General features: G+C 36.0%; 2 protein-coding genes across 3 annotated transcripts; one reads left to right on the plus strand and one right to left on the minus strand.

Annotated features, from left to right (window-relative positions):
• Positions 1 to 303: 303 nt before the first annotated feature.
• On the plus strand, positions 304 to 5102 carry LOC107677763 (protein odr-4 homolog). Its single transcript, XM_016472782.1, has 12 exons — positions 304 to 383; positions 478 to 573; positions 830 to 936; positions 1056 to 1092; positions 1182 to 1310; positions 1441 to 1536; positions 1613 to 1672; positions 1768 to 1899; positions 2410 to 2497; positions 3343 to 3528; positions 4235 to 4357; positions 4720 to 5102. Exons 2-12 carry the CDS (start codon positions 487 to 489, stop codon positions 4785 to 4787), a joined length of 1113 nt encoding a protein of 370 aa, XP_016328268.1. The 5' UTR covers positions 304 to 383; positions 478 to 486; the 3' UTR covers positions 4788 to 5102.
• A 4626-nt stretch (positions 5103 to 9728) lies between these two features.
• Positions 9729 to 14081, minus strand: LOC107677764 (phosducin-like). 2 transcript variants are annotated; one of them, XM_016472783.1, is made up of 4 exons: positions 13961 to 14081; positions 12840 to 12903; positions 11955 to 12103; positions 9731 to 10972 (listed from the first exon to the last, which is right to left on the minus strand). In XM_016472783.1, the coding sequence occupies exons 2-4, from the start codon at positions 12883 to 12885 to the stop codon at positions 10454 to 10456; spliced, it is 714 nt and encodes a 237-aa protein (XP_016328269.1). In that variant the 5' UTR covers positions 12886 to 12903; positions 13961 to 14081; the 3' UTR covers positions 9731 to 10453. The 2 variants fall into 2 exon arrangements, with proteins under 2 accessions (XP_016328270.1, XP_016328269.1); XM_016472784.1 differs by lacking the exon at positions 13961 to 14081 and having other exon boundaries at positions 9729 to 10972; positions 12840 to 12885.
• Positions 14082 to 14628: the final 547 nt, after the last annotated feature.

Consider the following 14628-nt stretch of genomic DNA (forward strand, 5'->3'; position numbering starts at 1 on the left):
TGCAAGCAGGTTAATATGGCACAATATTGAATTATTATTACTTTTTTTTTCTTTTGCGTGTTTAGAGGCAGAATGGGTAGGAGTTACTTTATAGATGAAACTGTGGAGGAATATCTTGTTGGGCTTCAGACAGCTCCTGGGTCATGTGTGACCGGACTCCTGGCTGGTCAAGTAAGGAAACTAAACTCATTTATATATTATAATGTCAGTACACACAACTATTTTCCTTACCTTTTCTTTTCACAGTCCTCTCCTCAGAGAGATTTTGTGGTGCTGGCTGTGCAGACTCCTCACAGGGAGAGTGAGGGGCAGCCGAAGGCTTCGAGAGGGGTCAGCCCACTGGATGACATTGATGTGGAGTGGGTCACAGAACATGCCAAGAAGTGATTAGCCTGATGTCTTATCACTTGCACGGTGGCTTTGAAATGTTTTACTGTGAAGTTGTACAATTAAGGATTTTGACTTTCCCTATTCTAGGTGTCCCGCATGTTACCAGGAGGTCTTTGTATTCTTGGCCTGTTTTTAGTAACCCCACCTGAACTCTCCAAAGATGCCCAAAATGCATTAAAAAGGGTATGGTCTTTGATGTATTTTGTTTTTTTTTATCTGCTAATTTGTTTATTTGTTAGAAAATATTTGTTATTTAATCAAAAACAATTTATGTATTATTAATTGTATATTTTTCAATAATGTAATTAATTATAATTAAAATATATTATACTAATCATTTAGAAATTGACTGGACCACATTTTAGCTTATTTTATTAAAGATGATTTAGTAGGCCATCATCACTTAGGCACTTATTTCTGTGCTGTTCTCTTTATGTAGCTTATATTTGCCATGGATAAATACATAACTAAGGGAAGATTGTGGGAATTGTCAGAGGAGGATGTGACTGATCAAGTCACCCTGCATATCTGCTCCAAAACAAAGAAGTATCCTTCACACTACCTCCAGCTATTACACTACATAATTGTTTACTCCGTGATCTAAAAGCATCATTCTGTATTAATACCCACACAAGTTTGCTTGATCCTTGACTTAAAATGTACAGAACTGTCTGCAAAACATTTGATGTGAAAGATCCAAAAGTAAGAGACACTTTTTTTGTCTTAAAGCTTGGAATAGTGTGGCAAATAGTATTGGATTAATATGTGTTTTATTTGTTTTGCATTTATAGAGTTCGGCCAAGCCAGCAGACTGGAAGTATCAGACAGGTGTCTCATCATCCTGGCCCATGGTGACCTGCTCTGTTGAGGTGGATGTGCAGATCCCTGTGTCTTCTGATATCACAGACAAGTGCATGAAGGTATGATGGGTGCATGGAAAACAAGATAGTGTTTTTCTTGTGTAGGATTTTGTGGAAAATGTAGATTTGAAAATGAGCAGAGTAGGTTGACATGTTGTGAGTTTAATCTTCCTTTGCCTCCCTTGTCCAGGATGGTCTTAGGAGGTGGGCTAAACAGATTGAGGCTGCTTACTGTCTCATAAATGGCAGACAGGCATTAGATGACTCTGAACTCTCATCAGGACAGGTAAAAACTTCACTCTGTCATTCCACTGTCATAATGGTTCTTCATTTGTGTTGAGGTACATGTTTGTTCTTTTCAGAAAAAGAACCCAAAAGCAACCCATCGTCAGACACTGCCAGCACGGATCTTTGTCACTGATGTGAGCAGCTTCTAATAGTTTCTTCTGATGAAGATTATCAGTGGGGCATGTATGTGTGTATTGTCAAATATATAATAAGTATATCAATGTCACAGGAACAGTCAGAGCTGGATGAGCGGAGCAGTGCTCTGGTTCAGGTGTGCAGTGGCTCCATGAAGGTTCGAGGGGTGGTTTACTGCAGGGCCTACATCCACAACAACAAACCCAAAGCCAGACATGCAGCACAGGTCATTAGAGCCTATTCATACTGCTCTATGCTTAGGGATGTGCAATATATCACTACCATATTGTTATGAAATAATGTTTGATATATATCAAATATACTGATATTGGATATTTAATTGTTAGTGCTCATTTCCCCCTATTTTACTTTTAGATTACCATTGCCAATCATCTAACACTCACTTAAAATCTTTAAAAGACTCATAATTAAATAATGCTTTTAAATGTAATCTTTAGCAAATCTCAAAGTAAACTCATTTTTTATACTGTACATTATAATATTGTAATGCCTGAATTCATTTTTTCAATTCAACTATTTTATTATTTTTTTAATATTCATTTATTTAGACAAAAGAATTTATTCATTTATCGGTTATCAGCCGTAGCATGAAAATTATATTACACAATATTTGTCATGATCAGAAAGCTGACTAAATACACTTTTTTTCTGTTTGCCTGTTATTTGCTGTCTTTGAAAAGATTAATACTGATTTATATTCTCTTTGTACTGGTAGGCCATTAAGAGAGACATCATAAACACGGTTTGCTCCAGAGTGGAGATGTTTCTGGAAGATCTTTTAATAAATGAAGGGAGTCACAAAGGTACAGTGGTCCATCATGACTTACATGTGCTGTTGGAAGGGATAGTTCACCCAAAAATGAAAATGCTGTCATCAGTTATTCACCCTCAAGTTGTTACAAATGTTTATGACTGTCTTTCGTCTTCCATTGCATTTTTGTCCATATAATTGAAGAGGGAAATAAAAATGGTTACCAATATATCTTGTTTTAAGTTCCACAGAAGACAGAAAGTTATTCAAGTTTGGAATGACATGAGTGTGAATATATGATGACAGAATCTTCCATTTTTGGGTGCACTATCCTTTCCACAACAAACTTTTGCAAACACCAAATTGACCAGTAGATGGCAGTAGGTTGCCACAATTGTGACCCTGGAGCACAAAACCAGTCATAAGTAGCAATAGCCAAAATACACTGTATGGGTCAAAATTATCAATTTTTCTTTTTTGCAAAAAATCATTAGGATATTAAGTAAAGATCATGTTCCATGAAGATATTTTGTAAATTTCCTACCGTAAATATATCAAAAATGTATTATCATTAGTAAAATGCATTGCTAAGGACTTCATTTGGAAAACTTTAAAGGCGATTGTCTCAATATTTTGATTTTTTTTTTTGCACCCTCAGATTCCAGATTTACAAAGAGTTGTATCACGGCCAAATATCCTATCCTAACAAACCATACATCAATGGAAAGCTTATTTATTCAGCTTTCAGATGAATCTCAGTTTCAAAAAATGTACCCTTTTGACTGGTTTTGTGGTCCAGGGTCACAGTTGTCTTCATTGAGTGACATCATTTTGTACATAGTACAAAAATAAATGTATTCATAATTCAAGACATAAGTTCCCATATTGTTTGTCTAGGTCTGTGCAGTGGGCAGCAGGCTCTTCCTCGGCGTGTGTTTGCACCAATGCCCATCTCCGGCCTGTCTGTGTGTGACTACATGTTTCCAGATGAAAGTACAGCAGATGTGGCCGAGCGTCTGAAAGAGATGCTGGACTGCGAAACACCAGAAGAGAACATAGATACTGGTTTGGAGGGCAATCAATGTATGTTTCCCATATGTGACAATTAATTATTATGGTTACATATGGTTAATTAATTCTCTCACTTTATTTGAGTTTCTCATGTTATAAGATGGCTTTATTTAAATAATGAAACGTCGGTACTTAAGGAATCGCACTGTGGTAATGGTTTGTATCACCTCTAGGCTTTTTTTAAGTGGACCTCAGATGTGTCACTAGGGTATTGTGCAATGGAGAGCAAGTCCTCGCAGAGTCGCTAGGATTCAGGGATGATGGAACACAAGTATTGTAGGGGCTTTATGGTTAAACGGTGAAGAATGTGTATAGGTGTGTGACTTATAGAATACCAAAGGATAAACCTTGTCAAAATAGGTGCATACAGACCTCTTGTGACACACCCTGCCTCATTTCTCCTCCAAAATAATAGCCAGCTACACCTTGCCTCTTGTTCAGACCAGTTTAAGTTTGCCCTCAAATGGTTTCCATGTATGGTTAAAAGGAAAAATGTGGAAGAGGTAATATGACTAGCCGCAGGCTATCTGATCCCTTGTAATAACAAACCCTTTGGGGAACTTTGGAATATCGTCTCTGACACAATCTCCACCTTGGAAAAAGAAGATTATTTTCCTCTTTTTTTTTTCCTTGCATAATTTCTTTCTCTTCAGTGCCACGAGTCTATGATACCTAGTAATTAAATTTTGTACATGTTTGTGCATGTTTTTTTTTCCAGTATTTTCAGATGTTTTTGGATCAGAGATAACTGACAGCCCCAGTGATGATTGTAGTAAGCATGTCTTCTCAGAAGTCCAAGCTGAAAATCCTAAAACTCAGAAAGCCCCTCAATATTATGCTGGTAAGTGCTTAACATTATTCATTATTATTAATATTAATATAGATCACTCTCTGTTTCTCTATGAGTAACTAATTTATTCATAAAATAAGTCATTCTCTTTCTACCATGGTATTAAATGGGGCTCAACAATATAGTTAACGATAACAATATGCTGTATAATGATACAGTGTGAGTGACTCCATGTTGGTTGTTAGTTGGGCTGATGTGACCATATTTTTCTTTGTGCGATTCCTATAATTCTTGGACACATTCTCACATTCCCAGTGGTCCATTTCCACCTACCTGATGACCTCTCTTTCTTTTCTCTCTCTCTCTCTCTCTCTCTCTCTCGCTCTCTCTCTCTCTCTCTCTCAAACACACAGGTGTGGCCGTAACAGCAGCCATTGCTCTCCTTGCCACAGCCACATCACTACTGTATTTTAATGGATGACAATGGAAATAGCAAATATGTTTGTATGAGTGAGTGTGTAAGTATGCATAAGTGAGTGTATGTGGATTACTCCCTTATAATCAGTAGGTTTGGCTATTTGAGTCTAGACAAATCTTAATGTTATACTATACAGTGACAATCTAGAGAATGACTGTATGTCTCCAACATTCACTGCCGGATCTCACTGATGCCATTCTTCTGAAATTAAATGTTCATCAAAAGACAAACATCAGTGAGGTCTGATGTTGGGTGATAGGCTTTGTTCAGACTAGGGCCACACAATTAATCGAATTTCTAATCGCGATTACAATTATGGATGCCACAATTACGTAATCGTTCAAAGCGGCAATTAATCGTTCAAAGTCCGCTTATGTTATTCTGCGTGCTTAAGATGCGTTTTTTTCTTTCTACATGTTATCTTATGGGTTGTTCTCATTATTTAAATTTTAGTTTTAGTATAACATTATAATACCATTCATATTTTAATTTTTTTTATAATTTAAAGAAGAAACCAATCCGATGTATAGTTGACATTTGAGGCTTAAAACTATAGAAAAGCGCTAAAAGTTTTTCAGTTAGAGTGTTTTCAGCTTGTTTATTTTCATATAAAAATACGGCATGCAGTTGCATCAAACAATGGTATAAACATCATTCAATGTAAATTGTGATAATCATAATTAATAATAATGGAAATGGCTTTGTGTGTCATGGTGGAAAAAGGCCTTTCACAAACTGTTGCCCCAAAGTTGTAAGCACACAATTCTCCAGAATGTAATTTTCTAATGTTGCATTGAAATTTATAGTTGAAATTTGTGGAAGAGACAAACCCGCTAATTTGAAGAGGCTGTTCTCATGTTTATGGCCATATAGTTTAGATCAATATATATATATATATTTTAAACCTTTTAATTGAGTAATAATATACTCAGGGGTTAAAGCAAAAAAAAAAAAATCCTGAGCCTGAACTTTTTTCGGGGGGTTGCGGGGGCGGACACATACACAGGGTTATTTGGCAAACAAAAAAAAGAAAATGATTTTCCTTTAAACTAATTAGTAACGTATCTGCCATTAGCCCTTGACAGGCTCAGACTACAGATTATGGTGGGATATTTGAAACAGCAATACCAAGAAAGGTTACTCACTACAATATGGTGCAAACACATGTAACATTTAGGATGCTTTTGATAATCAAGTTTTGCTGGTTAGCTTTGTCCTTGACAGGGAACAAGATGACCTACAAGCTAAAACGTGAAAATTCTGAAATTGTTTTGTTCAAAAGAAATAATGGTAAATTAAATACTAGAAAATTAATATAAAATAGTAAATATACAAAGACAGTTTACTACAGAAAACTACAGTTCAGTTCAAATAACAACAACAACAAAAACATTAAAATGGTCCAAGAACTGGTAACTTATGCAAGGTTTGTACAGATACTGCAAAATAAAATTCCAGGACTTTCAAGGACTTGCACTACTTTTTTGGTTTTCAAGAACTAAAATCAGATCTCACTTATTTCTATAAGATCTCACTTTCCTTATTCAAACTGATTTTTTTTTTTCATGAATATATGGTTGACCTGAAGAATGAAAGCTATATCATAGCCTACACTTGGATAATTATGAGCTTTATCACGCTCATAGACCCTAGGGGTGTGATGATACACTTAGCTCACAAGGTGAGACAAAATGCAGACACTTGGTTCACTAGAACGAGACAATGTTTTAATACTTTAAGAAATGTTAGTTTGGTTGAGAGTGAAAGTGTTCCTCTAATACATTGGTAGGCGAACTCATGAACTTGAACGTGATATCAAATGTTTTTAAATGTAGGACGATTTTGTTTTCCTGCAGCTGCACGCCGGAAAACTTTAAGCCCTGTATACTGGTTAAAGTGTAAATTACAATTTTTTTCTTTAATTTTTCCTCCTAATTTTTTTCAGATGTGTATCCGATTAAAATCCACATTTGGAAGTGGCTCAGATCGGATGCAAAAAAATCGGATCTCGTGCGGGTTTTTGTGTTTACACGTGTGCAACAAATTCCGATCTGTGTCAGATGTGAGCGAAAGATCGGATTTTTTGTGCCAGTGTAAATGCAGCCTTTGTTGGAAGATTGCTCACCGCCAGTGGTGTGTTTTCACTCATGCAACATTAATAACAGATCAAAAGAAAATGTTAATTATCATCCTGCATATATGTTTGTGGCTTACCTCAGCATATTGTCACTGTGCCATTTGTCATGTCATTATCAAACCAGTTTCTTCTGGCTTGTGTAACAGCAGAGCATTAAAGGCATAAAGGAACTGTTATATTAAGTTTAACTGAACGGAAAATCCCTTTGGCATGAAATCTGATTGCTGAAAACATTTTTGTGATGATGTAATGTAAGTTATCAGGATAGTTCACCCAAAAATGAAAATCCTGTCATCATTTACTCACCCTCAAGTTGTTTCAACCCTGTATAAGTTTATTTCTTCTGTTGAACACAAAATAAAATATTTTGAAAAAAGAAAAAAAGTTGATGGTCCCTACTGACTTCCATAGTATTTTTTCCATACTATGGAAGTCAATGGGGACCATCAACTATTTGGTTACCCATATTTTTCAAAATATCTTCTCTTGTGTTCAACAGAAAAAAGAAACTCATACAGGTTTGAAATAGCCTGTGGGTGAGCAAATGACAGAATTTTCATTTTTGGGTGAACTATCCCTTTAATGACACTCCTCTTTTCTAAATCAGGGGTCTTAAATGTTTTTCAGACCAAGGGCCCGCTGGTGGTACGTACTTTATGATTTCTACATTGCAAATCCGTTAAAATTGTTCACATTTTAATGTGACAGGGCAGTGAAACATTTAGAGGAACTTGAGGGTTTTTTAGTTAATATTTCTTTCTTTTTTTTCTAGTTTCAGATGAAACATAACTGTTGGACCCCCTTTTAAAGACCCCTGTTCTAAGTACCAAAATCATCTTGTTGTATCCTTAAAGTCATTTAGGTTTAACAATGATACGCTGACCCAAACCACATTCACCTGCACCTTCAAACGAGCACTTACACATGAATACTCTCTTAAACACACAGTCATCCTGTGATTTGTGAGTTAGTCGGGTACGTGTCAGGACACGTTTTACCTGGAATGGCATTTGTAGCACAAAACTAGTCATGAAGACATATAGGTGTGAGCAGGGCCGGATTTACCTCTTTTTGTGCTATAGGCAAAACTAATTTTTGGGCCCCCTTCCCTATTAATATAAAAGGCCTAATATTACCACCCAAGCAAATACAAATATTTCTTAATCAGTGGAAACGTTACAGTGTTTTCTGTCGCAATAAGCGCATGTGTTCAGTCAATAAAAATCGAATCGAATGTAGTTCTTAATTTGTTTGAGAACTCAGAAAGACCATTCCATTAATAGGCGCGGCGTACCACTTCGGGAGTTATTTCTCTAATAATTTAAACGGCCTGGAGTCAAAACCACACATCAAGACCTTGTTCAGATGATTTGTTTCAAGACATTTGACATATTTTCATCCTGAAATGTGTTGAACTATTTTTTTATGCACCTCAAACCATTGCAAATTCCAAAACGTCATTTTAGAGCTAATAACAGAGGCTTGAGCCGTTGATATGCATGCTAATGCAGTTATTGATGCAGTCTATAATGCAGTTATTAGAGAGAGAGAGAGAGAGAGATATTAATTAAGTGCGTGTGAATACCTGCGTCTGTGCGTCTCTCAGCAGTGTTCAGCAGCAGCGTCTACTAATAGCGAATCTTTAAGTTAAACTGCTTCAAGAACCTCCCTACTGAGAAATGTCATGTAGCTTTTCAGCTGCAAAACTATTTTATTGATAAATTCGCGGGGTGGCGTTGGCGACAAGTTTATGTCCGCGTGTGTGCGTGAGTGCGTGCGTGTGCGTCTGTGAGAGAGAACTGGAGAAAGCGTGATTTACATACATAAAAAAGGTGGAAGACATGGAAATAGTTTGTCATTTTTTTACCCTTTTGTTTGTTATATTTATTTGCTCAATGTCTTCTGAGGTTTTGGCTCTTTTATTGTTGTAGATAGCTCATAGTATAACAAAATATTATATATCTCTTCATTGTGTTTGGGCCCCCCCGGACGAGCGAGCATAGGCACGTTGCCTAGAATGCCTATGCGTAAATCTGGGTGTGAGGAGTGTCCTTGGCCTTTCTGTGTTTTATTGAAGTAAGTCACTCTGGTGTCATGTAGTGCAGCATTCCAACATATGAAATCACACTTTTTTCTCATAATTTATTAATTAAGCAGATAGCAGCTCGATACATAATGAATGACAAGTACAGTGTCACAGTTTGACTTTCATGTCAAATTGCTCCATGTGGCAAGCCTAAGCATGCTCAAATAAGATGGCTGCTCTCATTCTCTGTAAATCAGAGTTCCCATAATCATGGAAAACCAGGACATTTCAGAGACATGTCAGAGAAATTAATACAAAAAAATCAATTTCTGTAATGAATGTACACTACTGTATGTTTGAGGTCTGTATGTTTTGAAAAAAAGTTTATTTTGCTCTCTAAGGTTGCATTTATTTGATCAAAAATACAGTAAAGCAGTCACACTGAGTGAATTAAAAAATGTTCTGTTTTAATGTATTTTAAAGTGTAATTTATTTTTGTGATGGCAATGCTGAAGTTTCAGCAGCCATTACTACAGTGTCACATGATCCTTCAGAAATCATTCATATGCTGTTTTGATGCTCACAAAACACTTCTTCTTGTCAGTATTGAAAACAGTTGTGCTGCTTAACATTTTTGTGCAAACCCTGCATTTTTACAGGATTCTTTGAATAGAATTAATTTGAAATAAAAAAAAAACTTTTGTAAAATTATAAATGTCTTTATAATCAATTTTGATCAGTTCAATGCATCCTTGATGAATGAAGGTATTATCTTTTTAAAAAATTACAAACCCCAAACCTGTTAACATGTACATTATTATTTATTGTCTTCTTAATAAAATATTCCATCAGCTTCTCCGCAAACCATAATAATGTTCAATTTGTGAGTGAATAATTTTTTCCCTTGTCTTTTTAAATATATATATATAAAAATATTTTTTGGGCATTTTTGACTTATATAGACATAATAGTTTTGAGGAGAGACAGGAAAATGGGATTGGGAAAGGACAAGAAGTCAGCACTTAAACTTGAGTCGACCAAAACACTGCGACATGATACAGTGGAGAACTTCTCAATGGATCTGAAAAATCATCCTTGTAAGTCTTTTCCCTTTCACTGCAAATCAGCTGAACTGCTTCATAAATCTGTCAGAATGATTCATGAGTGAGTTGATCTTAATTTGAATGGTTTTAAAAAATCCTTATCCAGTAATCACAAACTAGAAACTCACAAATCACAAACTGGAAAGGGCATAGGAAATTCATGGAAACTCATTAGTCAAAAATTGTGGGAACCCTGGCAAATGAAATGAGCATGACTGTGTGCCTTTGATAACACTATGAAGTATTTAACCGCTGTAAATCACGTGCTAGTAGATGCCTTGAGGTGTGCGTGTTTGGTGGGAGTCATGGCCCAGTAGTCACAGCGTCATTACTCAATCTATCTCTGAAACAAGTCTGACAGGTTGACTAATGTAATTCATTTCCACCCTTTGAATTTCCTTGATTATTCTACGTCAGCATTCTCTTCCTCATCAGGACTGGCTGCAAACTCTTTCTCTGGCAGCAGACCATACTCATTTAGGAAGTTCTCCACATCCATGGCGAAGAACTCCTCATTCAGGTGCTTTGTAATAGACATGAAGTTGCCCAGCAGCTCTCCAGCCTTGTACACCAGCAGGGCGGGCAGAACGTCATCTGAAAAACGCTCACCCGCCCCTGTGGCAGAAGCTCGGATTCGGCAGAATTTGACGGTGGAATACTCTGCTGCCAGGCAAGTCAAGCAGTTGTTGAGAGCGTCACATCCTCTGATCCCATCATCATAGATGTGTACAACCACTAGGGTTATGCGGTGCTCTTTCTCGATGACATCCAAGAAGGTCTCCCCACTATCCAACTCAAACACCGCATCGAATTTAGGCCCAAAACTCAGGCGCTCGTGCATCTCCTGCATGCACTGCCTGCGATACTTACGCAGACACCTTTCATCCTCTTCTTGGATCATTTCATACTCCTGAACGCTCGTCTGCATGTGGTCAGACAAAGAAACACAGCAATTTTAATAAATATGCGAAGCAACTCTTAAACTGCCAGTCAACATACTGGACAAACTCATATGAATTGATTCTGAAATTATTCTGATTATCTTAAAAATCTTTCAATTTAGTGTTAATCACTTGAAATTAGTTTTGTAGTTAATTGTAAATTATAAATTGTTTATGTATGAATTTCTTTACAAAACTTACATTTTTTTTGATTTTTAAAATGTTTATTAATGGAGTAGACCGAATAGTGAAGGCCGTTCAAAAGTTTGGGGTCACTAAGATTTTTTTTAAACAAAGAAATTCATACTTTTACTTAGCATGGATGCATTAAATTCATCAAAAGTGTTTCAAATGATTTCTATTTCACATAAATGTTGTGGTTTTTAACTTCCTGTTCATCAAACTTAAAAAAAATGTTTTGTGGTTTCCACAATGAATAAATAAATAAATATTGTGGTTTCCAGAAAAAATATTAAGCAGCACGGGTGTTTTCAACATTGATAATAATAATAAATGTTTCTTGAGCAGCAAATCAGCATATGAGAATAATTTATGAAGGGTAATGTGACACCTGGAGTAATGACTACTGAAAATTCAGCTTTGCATCACAGAAATGTATCGTTGATCAAATAAACTCAGCCTTGGTGAGCATAAGAGATGTCTTTCAAAAACATTTATTTAAAAATCTTTAGAAATGTAGTCAACACAATTTATTAGGCACTATGGTTACCTATGGTTAAGATTTGCTTAAATTGTTTTAATCACTGCATTATTTTGTTATTTCAGAGTTTTGATGACTTTACTATCATTTAAAATGTGGAAAAAATGAATTATACAGAATGAGTAGCTGTGTGCATTTGACTGGTAAGCTATAATGATGGGATGTATTTGGAATTAAAACGACTCATTTTCTTGTGCTTGTTATATTTGTGTAGATGTCAGTTGGGAATTTTTCACTGTTACCTTGCGGCTGACTTTTTCCCGGGTGTCGTCATTACTGGATTTGGGGTTGGACATCTGTCTGAGGAGCTCTCTCTTGTTGGAAGGGACGCTTTCATGGTCCTCACTCTCAAGTTTGAACTTTCTCCAGTCATGGATCACACCTTTGGGCCCTGAGATGCAATGTTTTTTTTTTTGTCATTTAAGATCTGATTTTGTCATTTCAGTCAATGGGTTGTTGAATAAATCTTGTTCTGTCATGACAACTCTCGGAGGAATTGGCATGGTAATGTACATGACAATGTTAATGTATTTGGTCTTGGCAGAATAGATCTGCTACGCTGCTGCTGAGGCAGAGTAAGTACCGAGACTTGCTACTGCCAATACATCCACAACATGCTGCTGTGAGCATGTAAGAAATATTGCTGCTGCAAATATAACATGCATGAAATAACCCCCATATAGCATACATGATCACCTCGTAGCAGATCTATACAGGTGGAGCTGGGGAAGATGGAGGGTTTCTGAAGCAAGCTGCAACTGCTACGGCAGCACTAGTCATATATTTGAATGTTGAGCAGGGAGCTCATTGGCTACCGATACAGGAGAGAACCAATCAGCTGTGCCATGTGATGATGTTATTAGGTCAGATTGAGTTAGACCTATCGGACTGTGCCATCTAGAGTTTCATGCCAGAACTCTGTATTTTAAATCAGTTTCCAGAATGCAAGCCTTTAATTACAGATAATCTTGAGTGTATCACAGCATAATGAGGGAAATCTCAAGTATTACTTCATCATTAGTGTAAATAACAAATAGATGTTAGCAGGATGTGTTGTGCAATCAGAGTGATACTCTATAACGTAGGTCTTTCTTTGTTTCGATATCAGTAATTAAATCTTTTCTCACCTGTTTGTGTTGCTGGTAGTTCCTCAATCTCAGGTGAACTTGACATGATGAATCCTCAGGAGAGCTGATGATAGAAATTACAGTTCCTATGAGCCCTTTTTTTGTCTTTATTAATTTATTTGTGCTTGTGGTTTCAGTATAAGGATGGAAGAATAATAGTAAGTTGTTGCTCCATCTGAATATGCCCATCTTGAGCAACTTCTAAGAAATGACCTGAGGTAGTTAATATTTTCTATTTTCTATTTCCAGACTATATGAGATGAACAAACAAATGGGAAGTTTTATGTTACGATCAGTTACACTAGTGCAGTTATTCTAATGTAACCAAAGTAGATTTTATTTCTGCTGCATGAGCTCTTGACACTGTCAGAGTATGTTACAATTATCCAGGTTGAGGTGGAATTAGCAGATTACTTTCTTATAGGTGATGGATTAGAATTACAACCAGATTATATCGTTATATCGAGTAATGGGTTTGCCCACAGTGCTCCTGTTTTCTTGCATGTAAAAGTGTTGTACTAATGTACTAAATATTATACTAATGCTACACATATACACACCTGAATAAGGAAATGTTGAGCATCTCAATCTTAACAAACCACCTGCATTTATGCGGTATTCACAGAACACTAACATTGTGCATGTTAGCTTAGCGAAGAATTGTGCTGATCAGCTACTACATTGGATTCTACGAACAAGACATACTCAGAAATACATCAGAAGTAATCTTGTTCAATCCAGCTCCTACAGATCGCTTTGCCATCCCTCTATTTTACCTCAGATTTCCACTCACATCAACAAGTTCTGTTAGCAAAAGTGCTAGTTGCAGTATTCATGCACAGCAGGTCTATCTAAGGCCTATGCAGGATTTAGATATGTTGTTGCAGTAGTATACACCTAAACACCAAAAACTGCATAATTAAACATTATTACGTGAAATATATTGCTCACCAGGTTATTTATTTTTTCTATTGTTTGAGCATCCTGCATATACAGTATAATAACTGAAAGAACTATCTCAGAGAAACATGCTTAAGTGATCATTAACCAATTCAATATTTTCAATCTGTTATATGTAGGTATAGTAAACAACAGAATAGTCTGAAGAATGTCATTCTTACCTGAGTGTTTGCTGTGACTACCTGTCTTTGCTGTGTACTGTCTCAGGTAATAATGCCATTGACATCATGGTTAGTTACATTTCAGAAATAATACGGTGTGATGTAATAGGATTACAGTAGAGGAATTAAAGCAGCAAGTCACAGAGAGAGATAAATAGACAAAACACAGCCTGGCACTTACAGTGCAAGAAATCCAACTTCTAGTTTGTCACACACACACACACGCACACTGCAATATTGTATTGTATTGTAAAGTAAACAGTTTCAGTTTGCTTTCAGTAAAGCTTATAATGTACATTTAGTTGTCTTTTATATTGAAAGGATAAAACATTTATTTAGTGTTTTTGATGTTTTATTGTTATTTTTTAATTCACCATTAGCATGATTTGTGTTCCTTTTTAGGTTAGGTTTGTTTAATTATTGAATGCATGTAAACTGAACTTAACAGTTTTGAGAACAGTGGACTTCAGAATCTTGTAGTTGTGGAAACTTGTTTCTTGAAGTTAAACTTAGTTTTAATAATTTTTCAACCCTCTATTTAACAAATAAGCCTACTTAAAGGGGTCATATAATGCTGCTAAAAAGAACATTATTTGGTGTATTTGGTGTAATGAAATGTGTTTATGCGGTTTAAGGTTCAAAAAACACATTATTTTCCACATACTGTA

This window comes from Sinocyclocheilus anshuiensis, unplaced genomic scaffold (assembly GCF_001515605.1).
Source record: "Sinocyclocheilus anshuiensis isolate Anshui unplaced genomic scaffold, SAMN03320099.WGS_v1.1 scaffold985, whole genome shotgun sequence".
Taxonomy (NCBI): domain Eukaryota; kingdom Metazoa; phylum Chordata; class Actinopteri; order Cypriniformes; family Cyprinidae; genus Sinocyclocheilus; species Sinocyclocheilus anshuiensis.